This window comes from Athene cunicularia (genome assembly GCF_003259725.1).
Source record: "Athene cunicularia isolate RWA chromosome 23 unlocalized genomic scaffold, athCun1 chr23_part1, whole genome shotgun sequence".
NCBI lineage: Eukaryota > Metazoa > Chordata > Aves > Strigiformes > Strigidae > Athene > Athene cunicularia.
This window is the reverse complement of record NW_020799130.1, coordinates 2767216-2783879: the sequence shown is the minus strand read 5'-3', so window position 1 is coordinate 2783879 and position 16664 is coordinate 2767216. Positions and strand designations below refer to the sequence as shown.

The 16664-nt window shown below is 54.2% G+C and overlaps 1 protein-coding gene across 1 annotated transcript in view; it reads right to left on the bottom strand.

Annotated features, from left to right (window-relative positions):
- MACF1 (microtubule-actin crosslinking factor 1) overlaps positions 1-16664 on the bottom strand; it is a 104806-nt gene that overhangs the window by 47012 nt on the left and 41130 nt on the right. Inside the window, exons 38-49 of the mRNA XM_026863219.1 lie at positions 16121-16247; positions 15596-15804; positions 14856-15173; positions 13887-14053; positions 12594-12750; positions 11694-11811; positions 10162-10224; positions 9144-9385; positions 8548-8677; positions 7505-7704; positions 6282-6777; positions 4201-5672 (exon numbers count right to left, since the gene is read on the bottom strand). Coding sequence (XP_026719020.1) covers positions 4201-5672; positions 6282-6777; positions 7505-7704; positions 8548-8677; positions 9144-9385; positions 10162-10224; positions 11694-11811; positions 12594-12750; positions 13887-14053; positions 14856-15173; positions 15596-15804; positions 16121-16247 — 3699 coding nt within the window. The remainder of the gene's footprint in view (positions 1-4200; positions 5673-6281; positions 6778-7504; positions 7705-8547; positions 8678-9143; positions 9386-10161; positions 10225-11693; positions 11812-12593; positions 12751-13886; positions 14054-14855; positions 15174-15595; positions 15805-16120; positions 16248-16664) is intronic.

Below are 16664 nucleotides of genomic sequence, written 5' to 3'. Positions count from 1 at the left end.
GGGGGGGGCTGCCCGGTATCAGGATGGGGCTGGAGGTCCAGCCACGCACAGAGGGGTCACCACGCCTCTTCCCCCCGCCCCGGCACACCGCATCTGCACCGATTTGAACGCGACGGCGACCGTTTGGTCACATCGACTTCGATGCTTTTCCTTGCGTTTCGTTTTGGGTCAAGTTCTCCAGAGTTTTGCAGAAATCCTTTCTGGCCGTTGGGCACGTTCCTGCTCTCGGCTTTGTCGCAAAGTGTCCCCAGCAAAGCAAAACCACTCTGGCATGATACAACTGAGGAGGCGACTTCACCCTTCCAGTCCCAAGCATCGCTCTGCACTGCATCATGCAGAAAAAAATCTCTGCTAGTGCCTCTGACCCAGGGCTGAGCGCTACACTTTGCTTTGTAGGTGAAATATGGCAACGTTAGAGCTTGTCCAAAAACAACATGGTGAATCAAAAAGGGTCCCAGCTCAGAATTGCCAACGCTAAGTACGAGCCAGGCTTTGAAACCCAAGTTCAAAATCCACTGTATAAAAGATAAAATAAACAAAACCCAGGCTTGAGCTCACTTAGCCAGGAGGCCAAACCACCCCCCAGCGCACACGTCTTCCCAAAAAACACCAAAGAATTTGATTCCATCAGCTCTCCGCAGCCCAGGCTGTGGATGATCTTTGGCCAGACGGGACGAGCCCGTGCCTGGGGCTTTCTGGCACCGTCGCTCCAAACCAGCAAACTTCATCTCTGCGTCTTGAGCACGTAAAGGTAGATCAGCCCCTTGTTTTATCTGAAGTAGAGCGTTAGTTTCCTAATCCTTGGGAGGAAGGGTTGTAATTCAGGGTCTTCTAGCTCGGGGGTTGCTGATGCTGGAGAGCACGCGATGGAGAAAACCCCTTTGTCTGTGTGTGACCCTCCTGTACCTGGGGAATCGCTTCCCCGGGGAATTCTGCTGTTTGCTAAACTGAATCAACATAGCTGTTATGTTTAGTAACATTTCAACTGTAGCTCATTTGATTCCAGTCATTAAAATTTAATATTAGCGTAAGCTTTGAGAAACCTGAGCTGACAGCAGAGAGAGCGGAGGGGAAGAGCTGGTGGCTGTCACTTGTCCCTTGTGCCCAAGAGCCCGACTCAGCCGTGTGATGCTGGTGGAGCCACCGCACAAAGATTCTTCCAACTTTTTGTACCCTTTTACACAAAAAAGGGGCTCCTCAGAGAGGCAGCAATGGAAAGAGAGGCACTTGGGCTAAACTCATGCTGAAGACCAGGAGTTAAAGACGAGGTTCCTTCGCTCTGACAGCTTAACATAAGCTAAACCCAAGCTATTTCTTTTGCAGCATAGCTGCATCTGAAGCGATCCATCAGGATGTCCATATAAGCACAGACTCCAAACCGCAGAAATGCCTTTCAGCTGCACTTGATCTCACCATAAAACCAGGGACTGAACGAGATGACCCCTTAAAGTCTGTTTCAGGCGGGTTTCCTACAATCCTCTAGCAACGTGCTGCTCTGAACCAGGCCCTACCTGGTCTTCCCCCAGCCCCTGACGGCCAGGTCCACTCCACATCTCCATCCTGGCTTCCCACTGTCAGGGGAGCCGGTGTGGGCTCAGCCCCTTGGTGTAGCCATCCCCACCCTCACACCCGCTCGCTGAACCGAAACACCTCCTGCAAACAAAGCTTTCCCCCCCAGAGCAAGATCCGACAGCTGCTTCCCAGCTTCTCGCCTCTGAGAAGCCCGGCCAGGAGGAGCACTTAGAGCGGGAGAGGGCTCACCCCTCCCTAGCCAGGCTTAGTCCCTCTGTGACCTGGGAAAGGGGCTGGGGGGGAGAGGGGAATTGCACGAGTGGTAGTTCTCTAAAAGTTATGGGGTTGTTGTAGGTTGTGACCTTTTGGGGTGAGTTTGAGGGGTGTTCGCAGGCAGGAAAAGAAGAATATACGGGAAGCTTCAAGTGCAAGCTGCTTCAGAAGTCATCTGTCCACGGCCTCCGTCAGAGCTTTCAATAGATCTTCTTTATTAAAATCTGGACACAATGAGTCCAGAAGTGCCCACCTTTGTCAGGGCTGCATTGGCAACTTGCCTGCAGCCCCGGGGCCATGCCTAATTTGCATCTCATTTACACAGATGTTCATTAAAATTAATGCCTTAAGACATAATATCTGCCTGCACTTGAGCCTTCTGGACAGACGGACCGCGACCGCTCCTGGAGAGCGCCAGTCACCCCATCCTCCTCCCCACGCCCAGCTGCATCGTCCCCCCACTGCCCCGGGGAGCAATTCCCAGCTGAGGAGCTGCCCCCGGTCCCCCCGGACACGCTGGGCATGCAGCTTGTTCACAATCCAAGAAGGGAGACAGCTGTGATATTGTTTTAGGGGCTGAGAAATAAAAGCCTGGCGCAACCAAGAAAAGCCCCTGGTGCTCCCTGCTTCCCCCCGGTGCCCAAACCAGACTTCTCCCCCGCTCTCCCTCCTGCATGTACGGGGTACAGATGGTCTCTGCCCGTATGCTGCGATGCTCTTCCACGTGCAGATCAGTATCCGGGCTTGCATTTGCCCTTAGACAGAACCGTAAGGTGAGGCTTTGCAAAGATCTGCTCTGCAACGTGGACGATTTGTGCAAAAACGCTCGTTGTCTGGATGAACTGTGCACGGGAGGAATGCTGCTGCGTAGCTGCCACTGCTCCATCCACCCTTCTTGCTTCTCCCCCATTTTCCTCTTGGCCATTACACAGTAAAACCCGACCATCGCTGCTTGCAGCTTTTCTTTTTCCACAAACAAAGACCCCAGCTACCCCGCATGCCCTCGATGGCCAACAAATGACTCCTGGTAAGGACACGTCACCCCCAAAGCACCCTCGGCTCATGCAGGCCGGGCCACCGCTGCCTGAAAAGGGTCCTTCTCAAGGTCACTGAGACACAAACCATTTGGAAGCACTACGATGGGTTAAGCTGCGCCTGCCAGCCCCGCTCACCAGCCCCGCCAACCAAGCACCAACGCTGGGTTTCGTCATTGTTTCTAAGGAGAGCTGCTCAGCCAGGAATAATCCCTTGCTCTACAGGAAAGTTTTACTCGTTTTAAGGACGAGAAACTCCTTTTTGGATATATTTGTTCCAAATGACTGTGTGGTGTTTAATGCTGAAGTTAAATCCTTTCCATCAATATAAGCCCAAGCCCAAACACTGCCCAACACGAGAGTTAACAGCAACACGATCAGGTGAGTTTGAGTTTGCCCCATAAATAACACTTCCAAGCTTTTTTTTTTTCGGATCGGCAACCCCTGAAACAGAAGTACCTTGTCCTGGTGAAGGTTTCACAGAGCTATCAAGTGGTGGAACGGGATCAATTAACCATGAGATGAAAAGTAAATGGCTGTAAAAACGCTTCCCCCTCCCACCCCCCCATTAACACCGGGAAACGAGCAGCCAGATGTAAATCAGCCCAATCATCAGCTACCGAGCACATCAGTAATAGAAGTTTCACAGCAAGAGAATTTCTAAGCAGTATTAATATAATTAATGTAGTGTAACAGCATGACCCAACACCGTAATACTGTATAAAAAAATATATCACCCTCCAACTCTTCCCTCTCTCAGCGTTTCATGCAAGCCATGACCGTCTCCATCAGCTCTTTGCTAGAATCACCAACAGCCCACAGCAAAACTCTGTCCTGGTTGTATTGCCTGTGCGTACCCCTTGTCCCACAGTTTATCTACGGCTTTATTCGTACCCAGGGACCCCAGAATGGATATCATGTGTGGCCCAGATGAAGTGAACAACAAGCAGGAATGGTGGGCCAGGTAGAAAGACCTGCAGGATGGTCTGATCTGACTCAGATGACGACAACTTACAGGTCAGACGGACTCAAACACATCCTTCCCTCGCCCCCAAACCGAAATGCCAACCACCTCTACAGGCCCACGGGGTACCGGCACGCCAACATTACACATCACAAGGAGAACAGGGAAAAGGTTTTTTTCCTCCCAATCACAAAACCTTTCTGCGCCTTTTCACCACAGTCTATCAAGTCCAGCAGTTGATCTTCTGTTCTCCAGAGCCAGGATATTTTACTACGCCGAAAATGCTGACACACAGCAACAAACAATGAAGCCGCGAGAACGTGAAGACCAGAGGTTCTACACAAGAGGCGACAACGCCAGACAGACCTTTCAAACACCAAATACCACTTGAGAAACGTTCTAAGCATAAAGACTTACCTTGAAGTCTGCCAACTGCTGGTTGATGGTTTCCACCTCTGTTCCCACCACCCACTGCAACGCCTCGTTCTCCTCCGCCGCGGTTGTCATGTGGGTCAGCTCCTTCAGGCGGCCGTAAAAGTCCTCGACACGAGACAGCGTCGTTTCCACCTGCTCCTGACGGTTCTTGCCTCTCTCCGTCAGTTTGCTGCACTGTTTATTCAGCGTCTCCAACTCACGTTTCAGTCCTAATAAATCGGGGCTCCCTTCGTCCTCCAGCATCTTCTTACATTCACTTTCAGAAGCTTCAATGTCAGACTTCAGCCTGTGGAGTTTGCCCAGGAACGTGCGAACGTCCTCTGCTTGGGACTGAAGGCTGTCGGTGTCTCTCCCGATGGGGCCCATGCTGTCCAGCTCGTCATCGAGATCCGCCAGCTGGGAGAACATCTCCCTGACCCGATTATTGAATTGGCCGATCCCCTCAAGCTTGTTTTCCATGAGCGTACAGCAGTCATTCACTTTCTGCTTCACAGCTTTGAAGTCCTGCTGAGCCACTTCAGCTTGGCTTAAGAGCTGGGAACAGTCAGACCCATCTGGGGCATCTTCTACTAGACCTTGAGTGAAGTTTTTCAGATAATCCACTTGTGGCTCCAGGGCCTGCAGCACCTCCTGCTGTGCCCTGAGCTTCTCCAAATTCTTGTTGCTGCAGGCTTGCGGCCCGAGCGCATCGTAGATCTCCAGCTGGTGCTTCGCCCCTTCCAGCTTCTTCTCAATGTTCTTGAAGCTCTCCTGAAACTCCTTGAGCCTCTGTGACATTTCTTCAATGGAGCCAGTCTTGGCTTGCAGCTCTTCTGTGATAGCATCCATCTTCTGATTGATGCCGGCCTTCTCATCCCGAATGTCGTCCTCATCGGTCTGAGAAGCGTCGATCAGGATGTCGGCAGCACTGTTCAGCATCTCCAGCAAGGAGCGGCGCTTCTCCACGTCACTCAGCAAAGCCTTTGATCTCAGAAGAGTCGCCTCCAGCTGCACCGGATCCAGAGTTACTTCCAGCTCTGACATCTTTGCCTTGCAGTCCTCCACCCAAGGCAGGAGATCCTCCGTGTGCCGTTGGTACTTCTGAGCTTTCTGCAAACAGTCCTTGAGCTTAGAGTGTCTATCGGCAGCCTGCTTGCTGAGCTCCTCCCAGTGCGTTTTGAGGCTGACCAACTGGTTTTGCAGAGTGGTCTTCTCCTCCCCAGGCTGGACAGAAAGCAGCAAAGATTCTCCCTCAGCTACAATCATCTCGTAGGAGCCACTGTGTTGGTTGAGGCTCTTCTGAAACTCTTCTTGTTCCTGAATTTGGCTCTGTAGCCTCTCCAGTTTAGCAGAAATAGGTTGGTTCCGAGCTTGCTGGCACAGTTTGTCATCTAGCCAGGTCCTGAGTTCATCAAACATATGCTGGAACTGCTGGGAACTTGCAAGCGCAGTCTGCAGTCGGTTCATCCGGTCGGCTGAAACGGAAATAAGATTAGAATGCAACAATTAAGCTGAAATCAAATAAGCAAAGTGCAATTATTTAAAATCATCTCAGATGCACCAACTGTGTTTTGATTAACAGGAAGGAGTGTTCCATTGCATCAGTAGCCTTTTTGCTCACTGATTCATAAATTTCTTAAGTAGTAACAGGCAATGATGACGCAGTAGTCTCAGTTCTCCTGACCAGTCTTGAAATGCAACCTCTCAGAAACCAGAAGAGGCTTCCCAAGATTAGAAGGTGGCCGCTGGGTCTTCTCTTCAGAATGCGGCAAAATTAAGAAGGAACCAGCTGGTTTTTCCCAAGCACGGCACATGCCACGCTGCTGCAAGCCAGGCAGGCTTCTCCAAGAGCCACATCAGTGGGAATGAACGTCTCTGCTCACTCTCCAGACTCGGGTATGTCTGGAGTGTGAACTCTCCTCTGCTTGGTCCCACCTAAAACACGCGGGAAGCACCCTAAAAAATGATAAACGGTGCTTCCCCTACTATTCTTAGACACCCAGTGGTAGAAGAGCCCTTTGGCAAAAAGCAGGGGTGGAGTCTAACACCCCGACATCTCTTAAGCAACTTCTCCTCTGTCTCACCTGCCAGGTCTTCCAGCCCTTTGAGAGGAAGCGCCACCGTCTCCAGACGTTTCCTTAACTCATCTTTGAGATACTGCTCGCCGATCAGGACGGAGAGGTCATCGCAGAGGGTCTGAGCCTCTGCAATCTCCTCTTCCAGCTGCTCCAGGTCCGAGCGGATCTCACTGGTTTCCTCCAGCTGCTGTTTCACGGCGTCGGGCTGCGTGCTGATGGCAGACTGGCTGCTCAGGCGCTGCCCAACCGCCTTCACCTTCTCGGAGAGGCCCTGGAGCAGCTCCTGGTACTGGGTGCTCTTTACTATGGCTTGGTCAATTTGGCTGGAGCGGGAGTTGAGGCGTTCCATTAGCTCAGACCATTTCTGATTAACCCCTTGGAGTTCTTCCCGCACCTGGTTAGTGGATGGAGACACATCTCCAGGGCCAGTCAGGATGCTCTGAGCTGCCTGGTTGAGCTGCTCGTGCTGTTGTCTGCGAGCTTCAAATTCCTTCAGCATAAACTGAAACAGAAATAACATAAAAATGTTTGCACAAAACTGACAGCTCCAAATACACACAGTCAAAACAAACCAGACCTTCAGGGGCTTTATCCAGCCCACAGCACCAGGAGGAACAAGGCCAGGGGTGGGATGGCAATAGGGTTGGGTAGGGCATGATTTACTGTGACCTTGCAATTAAAAAAGCTGGGAGAGGTCTGCGGCTCCAGGACTTTGCTCTCTCTCTTATTTGTCCTACTGCTGTGTAATGTAACGTAAACCAGTTAGATGAGAAGGAAATCTAATTATGTTAACTGGGGCATTTTATTTTATGATGTGGCCGGTTACGGACTTAGTAGGGTTTGGAAGTAGGAAGTACGGAAAGGGCAGGCTGCCAGGCAGAGGGGCAGCATTAATAAGTCCTGCAGAGCGTCAGCCCAGGTCTTGTTTAAAGCAATTTCACTCTCCAAGAGGGGCCAAGTGATTCACTGATGAGTCAATCCAGTGCGGGGAAGCGAGCTCGAGCACTGCACCCGTTGCAAGTTATTCACAGTAGTTTGCACTCAGCGGGGTTTGGAGGACTTGGGAGAGGAGCCACAAGGTCTCCCAACACCCGCTGCACGGCAGAGCACTTGCAAGACAAATAACCCCGCGTGCAATCTTCCACCTCCCCGTACTGGATGTGACACCCCCTCACCCCGTCCTTGCCCTGAGCCCACCATGGAGATGCCCTCCACAGCTCCCAGCTCACCTGGACCTGCTGCTTCTGTGCGTTCAGCATGTTCGGGTCGATGGAGAGGGGTCCCAGCACGCTCATCATCAGCTCCTTCTCCAGGAGCCAAGGGCGCAGCTGGGCTTCAGCAGCCTGGAAGGTGGCCAGCTGGTTCGCCGACTCCTCCAGCTTCTGCTGCCGCTCGGCCGTCGCCTGGCTGGCTCTTTCCCACCTGCAATCTGAAGCACCGGCTGCGTTGGCGCTGGTCGTGCTCCCAACCAGCCCACCCCTCCATCGAGGTGGTTTGTTTTTTTGTTGTTTTTTTTTTTACCCTCCCCATGGTTTCCCCAATGGGAAATCTCCTCAGCTTTTCAATATAACTACCACGGCTATAGTCACTCTCCATCTAATAAGCCGTTACCCATTTCTAATGGCTACACAGTCTTGAAGCTCATAGTAAAAAAAAAAAACCTTGCAAGCAGGATTTCTGCGCTCTAAGCCACTACTGCCACGAGCTGGTCTGACCTTGGGTGAGCCATCTCACATGCCTGGCTCGATAAATGGGGATACTCTCATGTGTATCAGTCCTCAAACAGCACATTCAGATCTCCTGGACGGAGAACTCCGTAAACACGTTCCTGCTATTTCAAAGAAGAGAATCTCTGGGCTTCTTTTTAAATACACAGTCTTGTTTACTCAACATTTAATTACCTAGGATAGCCTTACTAATGACTAGAATTTTATATCAAGCAGTGAGGCTTTTAATCAAAATAATCAACTCATGTCGCTAATGCTTTTTTTTTTTCCCTTTTTTTTTTTTTTTTAAATTTTTTTTAAAGAAGTAATTTAAGGAGGCAAGTCTTTAAAATATACATCCATCACAGAGATTTCATTAATCACGACAGTGCTCGTCTCAGGAACACCTTGTACACCAGACAGCTTGGAGATCAGTTTGTTATTTACTGAATTTTAATCAGAAGTGACTCTGCTCTGCTGTGACTTTGGAATTGCCCTGCAATCCTGAACCGCTCCTAATGCGATGCTGCAAGACAGAAGCTTCACTAAGTGCTTCAGGCACTTACTCAGGTCTTCCTGCATCTTCTTCCAGTTCGCTGCTTCTGGAGAATCTGGATATTTCTCCAGCAAGCCAGAAAGCTCTTCCTTTACCTTCTGGATCTTCCCTGAATTCTGTTCCAATTCAGCCAGAAATGCCTGAAAAATAATAATTTGAACTTTTTCAAATACAGGGCAAAAGAATGAAGTCACCAAGTAGGAATGAAGGAGCAGCTACAAGCTGGAGTTGGACGATTTCTGTCCTTTGCAATATTTTTGTTCTTTAGCAATACTGTGAGCTAACTTGGCTCCAAGAGCAGGGAAAGGGTGGGAATTGCTTTCCAGGAGAAGTTGAGTGACCCAGCAACAAGGGCGATAGTTAAGCTCCTTTCTGCTGAGCCAAATGCCTGAAAGCAGCAGGTCTAGAAGCAAAGAGGTCGAGCACAGCGCGTGGGCTCCCGCTCCACAGACCTGCCTGCGATCCCTTCTGAGAAAAACCCTTCCTTAACCTAGGGCAGATCCTTGTTGCTAATCCTTCTAGTCCTGCTGCATTAAAGCACATCTCTGAGCTCCTTTGGGAGGAGACGCTCTAATCCCTGTTTTTTTGCTCTGGAAGAGAAGTTACCTTGTTGTGCTCAGCCTGGGCTCTCACTGTCTCCGTCTTGGTGGGTGAGGAGGAGGCGTCCAGCTCCGACAACGTTCGTTCCTTCGACTCCAGCCACTTCAGCATGGAGCTGGCCTCCTCCTGCACTTCTTGCATCTTCTCCAGCATAGCCGAGAGCTGCTGCTGGCGTTCCTGCAGCGCCACGCCAAGGCTCTGGTACTGCTGGGTCACGTCCGACACATCGCACTGGATCTCGGTCAGATCTGTTTCCAAAAAACAGCCTGAGCTGAGGACCGCTGCCCGCGCTGCCCGTCCTAACCTGGACTATCAGGCACTAATCCAGCCCCGGGCAGCCACAGCCGGCCAAGCGTGAGGAGCAAGAGGCCACGCTGCCATCCGTCTGCCTGCAGAGCCATGGCAGATCATCCTCCCCTCTCATTCAGAGGGGCCCTTCCACCTGCACCGCGGATGCATGGTGACAGTTTGCAAACAAAGCAAATGCCTTCACGTTCGTGAGACTGATGCAAGCTGAGCCCCCCTTTCACAATGTCACTGCTAATACAGTGTTAAATAACCTGACACCAAAATATAAAGCCATTTTTATGCACCTATTATCTCGTTGAACCGACGAACTAACAGCAGATAACGGGCAATAATTAAAATTGCTCTTCAAACTGAAGGGTTGGATGCCATTATAATCCCTAAGAACCAATAAATTTAATTGCAGGCCTTAAAACGATCTCCCATTTATCAGCTCAACACCACCTGATGGGGTGTCAGGGTGCTGTCACTCCCCAGAGCTGCCCCTCTCCGTCCTTCAGCCTGACCTACATCCTCCATCACCGCCTGCCCGTCCCGCGGCACGGCTGAGAATCCATCAGCTTATTTGGCAAGCTCGTTTCCCTTGCGGCGGGCTGCTGAGGGTGTCACACGGTGGTTGATATTCTCACGGATGGAAATGCACAGACAAAAACGGACAAAGAGCTGGCGAGGCGGCCTCGGCACGCGCGTGCCGGCACAGCGGTGACAGCGAGCTCACCTTTGCACGTGTGGTATCCGTTCACGCTGCCTGCCGACCCTCCCGGAGCGGGCAGCGCGGCACCTGGGCAGAGGGGACGGAGACAGACAGAGGGACAAGACAGACACGTTAGGAATGCAGACAGCAAGCGATGAACGGCCCTCCACGACACGGACCACACTGGCCACCAAGCACAGACGCGGCGTCTCCACGGGCCCACCCCGCCCGGCGCTGGTGAGCCCACGGCTCGGCGCTGAGCAATCGCCAACGATTTGGAGACTGTTGATTTCTCCTCCTCCTGACACACCTGCAGCCCTCGTTTTGGGGGAGCTCCTCCCGCCTGGCTGGACCAGAAGCAGAAGAGCTGAAGCTGCCTGGAGCTGGGCACCCACCCCAACCTCGCCCAGGGACTAGGGATGGATGTGGCTCCTGAGTGGACTGTAACACTGGTGACCACTGGCCATCTCTCCACATCTGGAAAGCTGCTACCCTGAGCATGATTTTGGGAATTGGACTATCAAGTGAGATGGCTAAATGCCTCCCCTGAAAGAGATTAACTCCTCTGAAAGAGATTAACTCCCCCATATTCTCCTTTTCTAATGGGATGAAACTATTTAAACCCGCCTTGGTGCACAGACACGCTCTCCTTGCCAAGAGGCTCCACGCGGGATGCGCCAGCGTCCCCTCCTTGGACAGCAGATATTGCAGCTACGCTCACAGCTGAAGGGGGATTCATCAGAAACATCATCGGGTCTCTCTCTTTCTAACCACACATTTCAAAGCTTTCACGGCTGTGAGGGGCTGCAGCTTGGGTCACCCCACATGGGTGACGATGTGGGTCACCCACAAGAAGCCTCTCCCCAATTCTCTTGGAGGTTTGCCACTGAACTGCTCAAGTTAAGCCTAACAAACCTATCTAGACTATGAATTCCCATAAATGCCCATCAGTGATGAGAGCCCAGGGACTTGTTCTCACAAGCTGGAAGACATCTTTTAGTTGGTTTCCAAACGAACCAGACATACTCTCACTGCTTCACAGACTTGAAGCCAAAAAGGAGACTAGTAAATCACGTCTGAATATCGCAGCCTTAAATTTCATCCAGATAGGAAACCCAAATACTGGAGTTTGATCAAAACACTCCATCCCTCAGGAGGCTGAAGCACATCACCAAGAGAAAGCAGAAGCTACCTCCATGAGCTCCCTGCGGGGCCGAGAGCCTGGAGAAGCTCCCCTGCTCCACTGGAGCAGCAGTATGTGTCCCCATGCTGGGCTCATGGCAAACACAGGGTAATTTAGTGCTCGTTACGCTACAGCAAATGAAGCCAAGTTGGTGGGCTCTGAGCGCTCAGCTGATGCATTAATGCAATGAGCATCGGTGACTCGACCACAGGGCTGAGCCCCGCGACACTCAGACCACCACAAGTCCTCTGGAGTTTGTTAAAAGGGGGAAATAACCCTAATTTTGGCTTGAGGCAGGCTCGGAGAAGTCGCAGTGGTGAGAGCAAACAGAGTGATGAGGAAAGAGGCGTCGGGAGAGCGAGCTGGGACTCACCTGCCTTGGACGGGGTGTCGGGGGCTGTAATCTCCACGATCAGGTTCTCCAGGAGGGTCCCTCTGCGGCCGATCTCCTCCACCTGGGCCCCCTTCCCCTCCCACTCCTCCAGCAGATCCTGCTCAGAAGCAAAGGCCGGGACTGGAGGCCGTGCTTGCCTGGCCGCAGCCCTCCCTCCTTCCCTCGCCCATCACCTCCGCGGTGACTCGGGGACACAGAACCCAGGGAACCGGCGCAGACTGTGCCGGGAAAGTGGGTGACTTTACATTTATTTTTGTCGGGGAGGAAAAGCTCTTCCCTAACTAGTGGGTCTGTCGAAGGAAACCTTCTTCTTCCTCCTCTCATTTCAGGGACCTCCCTCCTCCTCTCTGCACCCCCCCAGCCGCGTGCTAGTCCAGTCCCCGCAGCTTTTGGCAGCGTGCGGGAGCCCGGCGCCGTGCCGTGGGGTGCGAGGGCTGCGGGTGACTCAGCAGACGCTGCTCTGCCTCTGAGTCAAACCCTTGGCATATCCTGATTTAAAGCATCACGGTGCCAGAGAGGAGCGGGGGCTCAGATGACAGCAGGCCACCTTCCACGTCTAGCAAGGGGAAACACTCAGCAAAAACGAGCGTGTTCGGGGTCTCCCGCTCCCAAATCCCGCCCAGAGCAGGCAGTGGGGAGGGAAGGGAAACCAGGCAGGGCCCAAGGGGACCTTCACACTGCTCCCTTCTCTGCAAGCCAGGGACCACCGGCTGCACACACCCCAGGGGCTGCAGCCCCACAGCAAGTACAGGGGAGCCCAGGATTCCCGAGACCATAAAACACCTCCCAGAAATCTGCTTTCTGGGATTTATTCCACATTCCAGCACGTTCACACCAACTGCCAACTTTCCCAGTTTGGTTCCGGCTCCCTCTGCCCACCTGGATCTGCTGCCTGTGCTGGTGCAGCTCCTGGGTGCCCAGGGAGGTCTCAGCAGGCGGCATTTTGCCTTCGCTCTCCCTCAGCCACTTCCTCACGGCCCCGACCAGCTTCCGAAATTCATCCAGTTGCTCCTGGCAGGACGACGCATCCTTTTCTCTGAGAGTGAAAAGGTTTCAGAGAGTCAGAGCTCGTGCTTTGCCTTGCAATTACCCCCGCCTGAATGTAGCACAGTTGTGTCTGCAGGAGCCCTTCTTTTTATTATTATTATTAGATGTTGCTTAGGAACGGCGCACGCAGTGCCAGCCAAAGCGGGGTGCACGCTGCAGCTTGCCCCTCACTGCTGCTGCCCCCTCCAAGCTGCAGTCAGGGGCACTTTGGGAGCTGTTCCAGCACCACCATGGTAGCCAACAGCCACGGGACCACCATGGCCAACCTGCGCTGGCTCTGCGCCGGGCTCTTTGTCCTGAGGGATGCGAAGCTTTCGGGAAGACAAGGCTCATTCATGTCGACTCGCCCCAGCCAGCTGCAGCCCCGGGGAGGCCCGGCCGTGCTGCCCCTCCTCCCCAACCGCAGCTCCCATCTATTCAGCCCATCCCGGAGGGACAAGGCAGCCCCCGGACAGGAGCCACGGGCCCCTCCGGCTCACACTCGCCGGCCGCAGCTGCGAGCAGCCTGCACGGGGCCGGCCGGAGGCAGCTCTCTGTGTGGGGCTGAATTACTGGGGATTATTATGAGATTCATCTGCTTTTCCTCATCACCTTCCTTGAATTCCCTAGGGAGTTTGGAGATATGAGCCTGCGAGGTGTGACCCCCCCTGGGGACACAGGCGAGCTTTCACCCTATTCCTGGCCAAGCGGCCATGGCTGATTTGAGCGCAAGCTGCTGCTAAAGCTCCGCTTTATCCCCACTTTAGGGGGACTCTGGGGACAGGCTGCTCTGCTCTGTCACCTCCCAGAGAGCACGCCTGGGGCAGGCTCCCGATCCTCTGCCAGCACCCCGCTCCCCTCCGGCAAGATGCTCTGGGATGGAGCTGTGGCAGCCCACACGCCGGGAAACGCACCAACGCCAGCTCCTGCAGCACCAGGAATTTTTCACAACGCCCCCAGCCAAGGCTTTTTTTAAAGCGTCAGCTGGAGTGAGCTGCCTTACGTCACCTGGCGTGGGAGGAGAGAGGCAGGAAGAGTTCGCCCGTGCCCTGCCGTGGAAAGGAGATCTCCACAGGGTCTTGCTCTGACCACGAAGTCACCCCCAAACTCACGTCCCCAGGGAGTGGCCAGGTCCCTGGGACTCACCTCTCTTTTGCCACCTTCTGCAGCTGCAGGAAGTCTTTCTTCAGGCTCTGCAGCTTCTCCTGCTGCTGGGAGGTGCCGGGGGCAAAGCCGCAGGAGCCCAGCTCTGCAGCGAGGTGCTCCAGGGTGGCCAGATCCTCCTGGTGCTGCCTCAGCTCCGAATTCAGCTCCTGCCAAGAGCAAAGGGCGATGCTGACCGTGCTCCTGCCAGCAGACTCGGGCAGAGGGGATGAACCAGACAGCCCTGAGTCCTGGCGAGCTGGAGAGACCCTCTGTGGGCAGCACCATGAACTGCACCAGTAGCAAACTGTGGGCATGGCCCAGTCCCACCTGCTCCTCCAGCTCTGGCTCAGCAAATAATGTAAGCAGCTGCAGGAGCAAGTTCCACCTTCCCCGGTGCTGGTGTAAGGCCACACAGTGAATGGGTTGGGGGGCCCTGGACAAGCCAAATCAACCCGCCCCCCAGCACAAGTGTCTGGTTTTATGCCAGCTTGGAGCATTTCTGAGGCTGTGGCCAAACCACCCCCCAGAGCAGAGCACTCGCAGGAAGGCAGAGGGAGGAATCTCGCGCAGCCGTGACCAGCCAGCACGACCCACGGCATCTCCGAGGGCTTTGTCACATCCCGCACTGCGCCTGCTGCCAGCACTCAGGATTTTTGTTGTATTAACCCCATGGAGTCTTTAATTGGTAAAACATTGCTGTATTTGGACTGGCCTCCAAGAGCCTGGCTCAAGATCCCTTCTGAAAACCAGCCTGGCTCCAGGGAAATACCATTTCCCTCTCTCACTGCCAGAAACAGCTTCAGCCGCTCCGGCCACACTCCCTTCCCCAAGCAAAGAGCCAGCACAGGGCCTGCGGCTCCTGCCAGCCTGGGAGCAAACTGGGGTCTGTTTGCTTGGGAAGAAATCACTGCAGAACGGCCCTTTCCCCAAACCCCGAGGCAGGCGGAGGCTTCTCCCCCTGCATCTCACCTGGACATGCTGGGAGAAGCGAGCAATGTCCCGGTCTGGCTGATTCCCAGACGCCAACATCCGCGCTCTGCTCTCCGTAAACTGCTGCAACTTCTCCGAGAGCTGCTCGTACTGCTCGACCTTGGGGAGGAGGCCCTTCAGCACGTCCTCCCTCTCCCGCTGCTGCTGGCACAGCCTGCCGAAATGCTCCGTCACCTCCGCCAGCTTGCCCTGCAGGGCAGAGGCCGTGGGGCTGTCTGCCGCCTCCATGAACCGTGTCACCATCTCGCGGGTGGCTTCCAGGCAGCTCTTCTGCCTGGCAATGTCCTGCTTCAGCTTCTGTGGTAAGCACACAGAGGAAGGGATGCCATTTTAGGAAGGCTCTTGAGCAAAACTGAACTGGCATGAAGAGGCTGGGCTGCTCTTGGGAACAGCAGCGCACATTTTAAAGACAACCAGGGTCGGGCAGGAATAGTTTTCTATCCCAGTTTTTCTTTCCTTTCTGCTCTCCCCAACCTGCTCTGCCTATCCCCCCCGTGCCTGATATCCACACTCTGCTTGTTAGCAAAGAAGAAAGGAGACTTTTCAACAGGTCTGTGCTCTGGCTTAAGGAAATTAAGTAAAGATTCTGCTCACATCCCTTTTTAGGGCTTTTCTGTGCTTTTAGAACACTGTAGCTAGCACCCCCTCCAACTGCCTGCAGGGTTCAGGTCCTGCAGACAGGCGCGTCGGAGGCGAGGGGGCTCAGGGACCAGCCTTACCGCGCTCGTGGCAAGCGAGTCCTGGATGGAGGCGGAGGAGAGCGCGGCTGGCTGCTCTCTCTCCAGGTTCTTCTCGATCTCAGCCACCGACTGGAGGAGGCTCTCCAGGCTCTCCTGGACGCTCTGGGACTGGGCGATGGATTTCTGCAGCAGGTCCGAGCGCTCGGCCATCTGCTGGGAGAGGCTCTGGAAGCGGCTCACGATGGCATCTGCAGAGTTCAGCGCAGAGGAGAGTCAGCGGCAAAGAGCTTCTTGCCTGGTGCTCAGAGAGCGGCGAGAATCTCCTTTGGCTCCTGCCAAACTCTCACTGGCCACTAATCCCCGTGTCCAAACTCAGCAGGGAGACAGGGAACCCAACGAACGGCCAACCTGGATCATGGCCACGTGCAAACACCAGCCCTGCTGTGTGCCTTCGCCCCACCTTCCCCCCAAAAGTGAGGAACTTCACCTTTCACCCCTCCCTGGTTTGTTTTCACACTCTCCCCAGCCACCCCTGCTGACACAGCCGGCTGCTTTGCTCTGTACCTGTTGTTTCCTGAATGTGCCCGTGGTCTGGGGCCGGCTCCCCTTGAACCTCCAGCAGGGACCGAGCTGCCTTCTGGAGCTTCTCCACCGGCACCTGATGCTCAGCGAGGTCTCCCTGCAGCTGCTGCTTTGACACCAGACAAGGCAAAAATCAGTGGTGGGTCACACACGGGGAGCTCAGGGCTCCATTTAAACCCTGCTGAGGGATCCTGTTCACCCAATCACAAAATCACAGAATCATCTTGGCTGGAAAAGCCCCTGAGGCTCCTCCAGCCCAACCATGACCCTCCCCCTGACCCTTCCCAACTCCCCCAGATCCCTCAGCGCTGGCTCAGCCCGACTCTTCAACCCCTCCAGGGATCCCGGGGACTCCCCCCTGCCCTGGGCAGCCCATTCCAACGCCCAACAGCCCCTTCTGCACAGAAATCCTTCCTCAGAGCCAGCCTGACCCTGCCCTGGGCAGCTTGAGGCCATTCCCTCGGGGCCTGGCACTGGGGCCTTGGCTCCAGAGACTCATCCCCCCTCTCTGCCCCCTCCTGGCAGG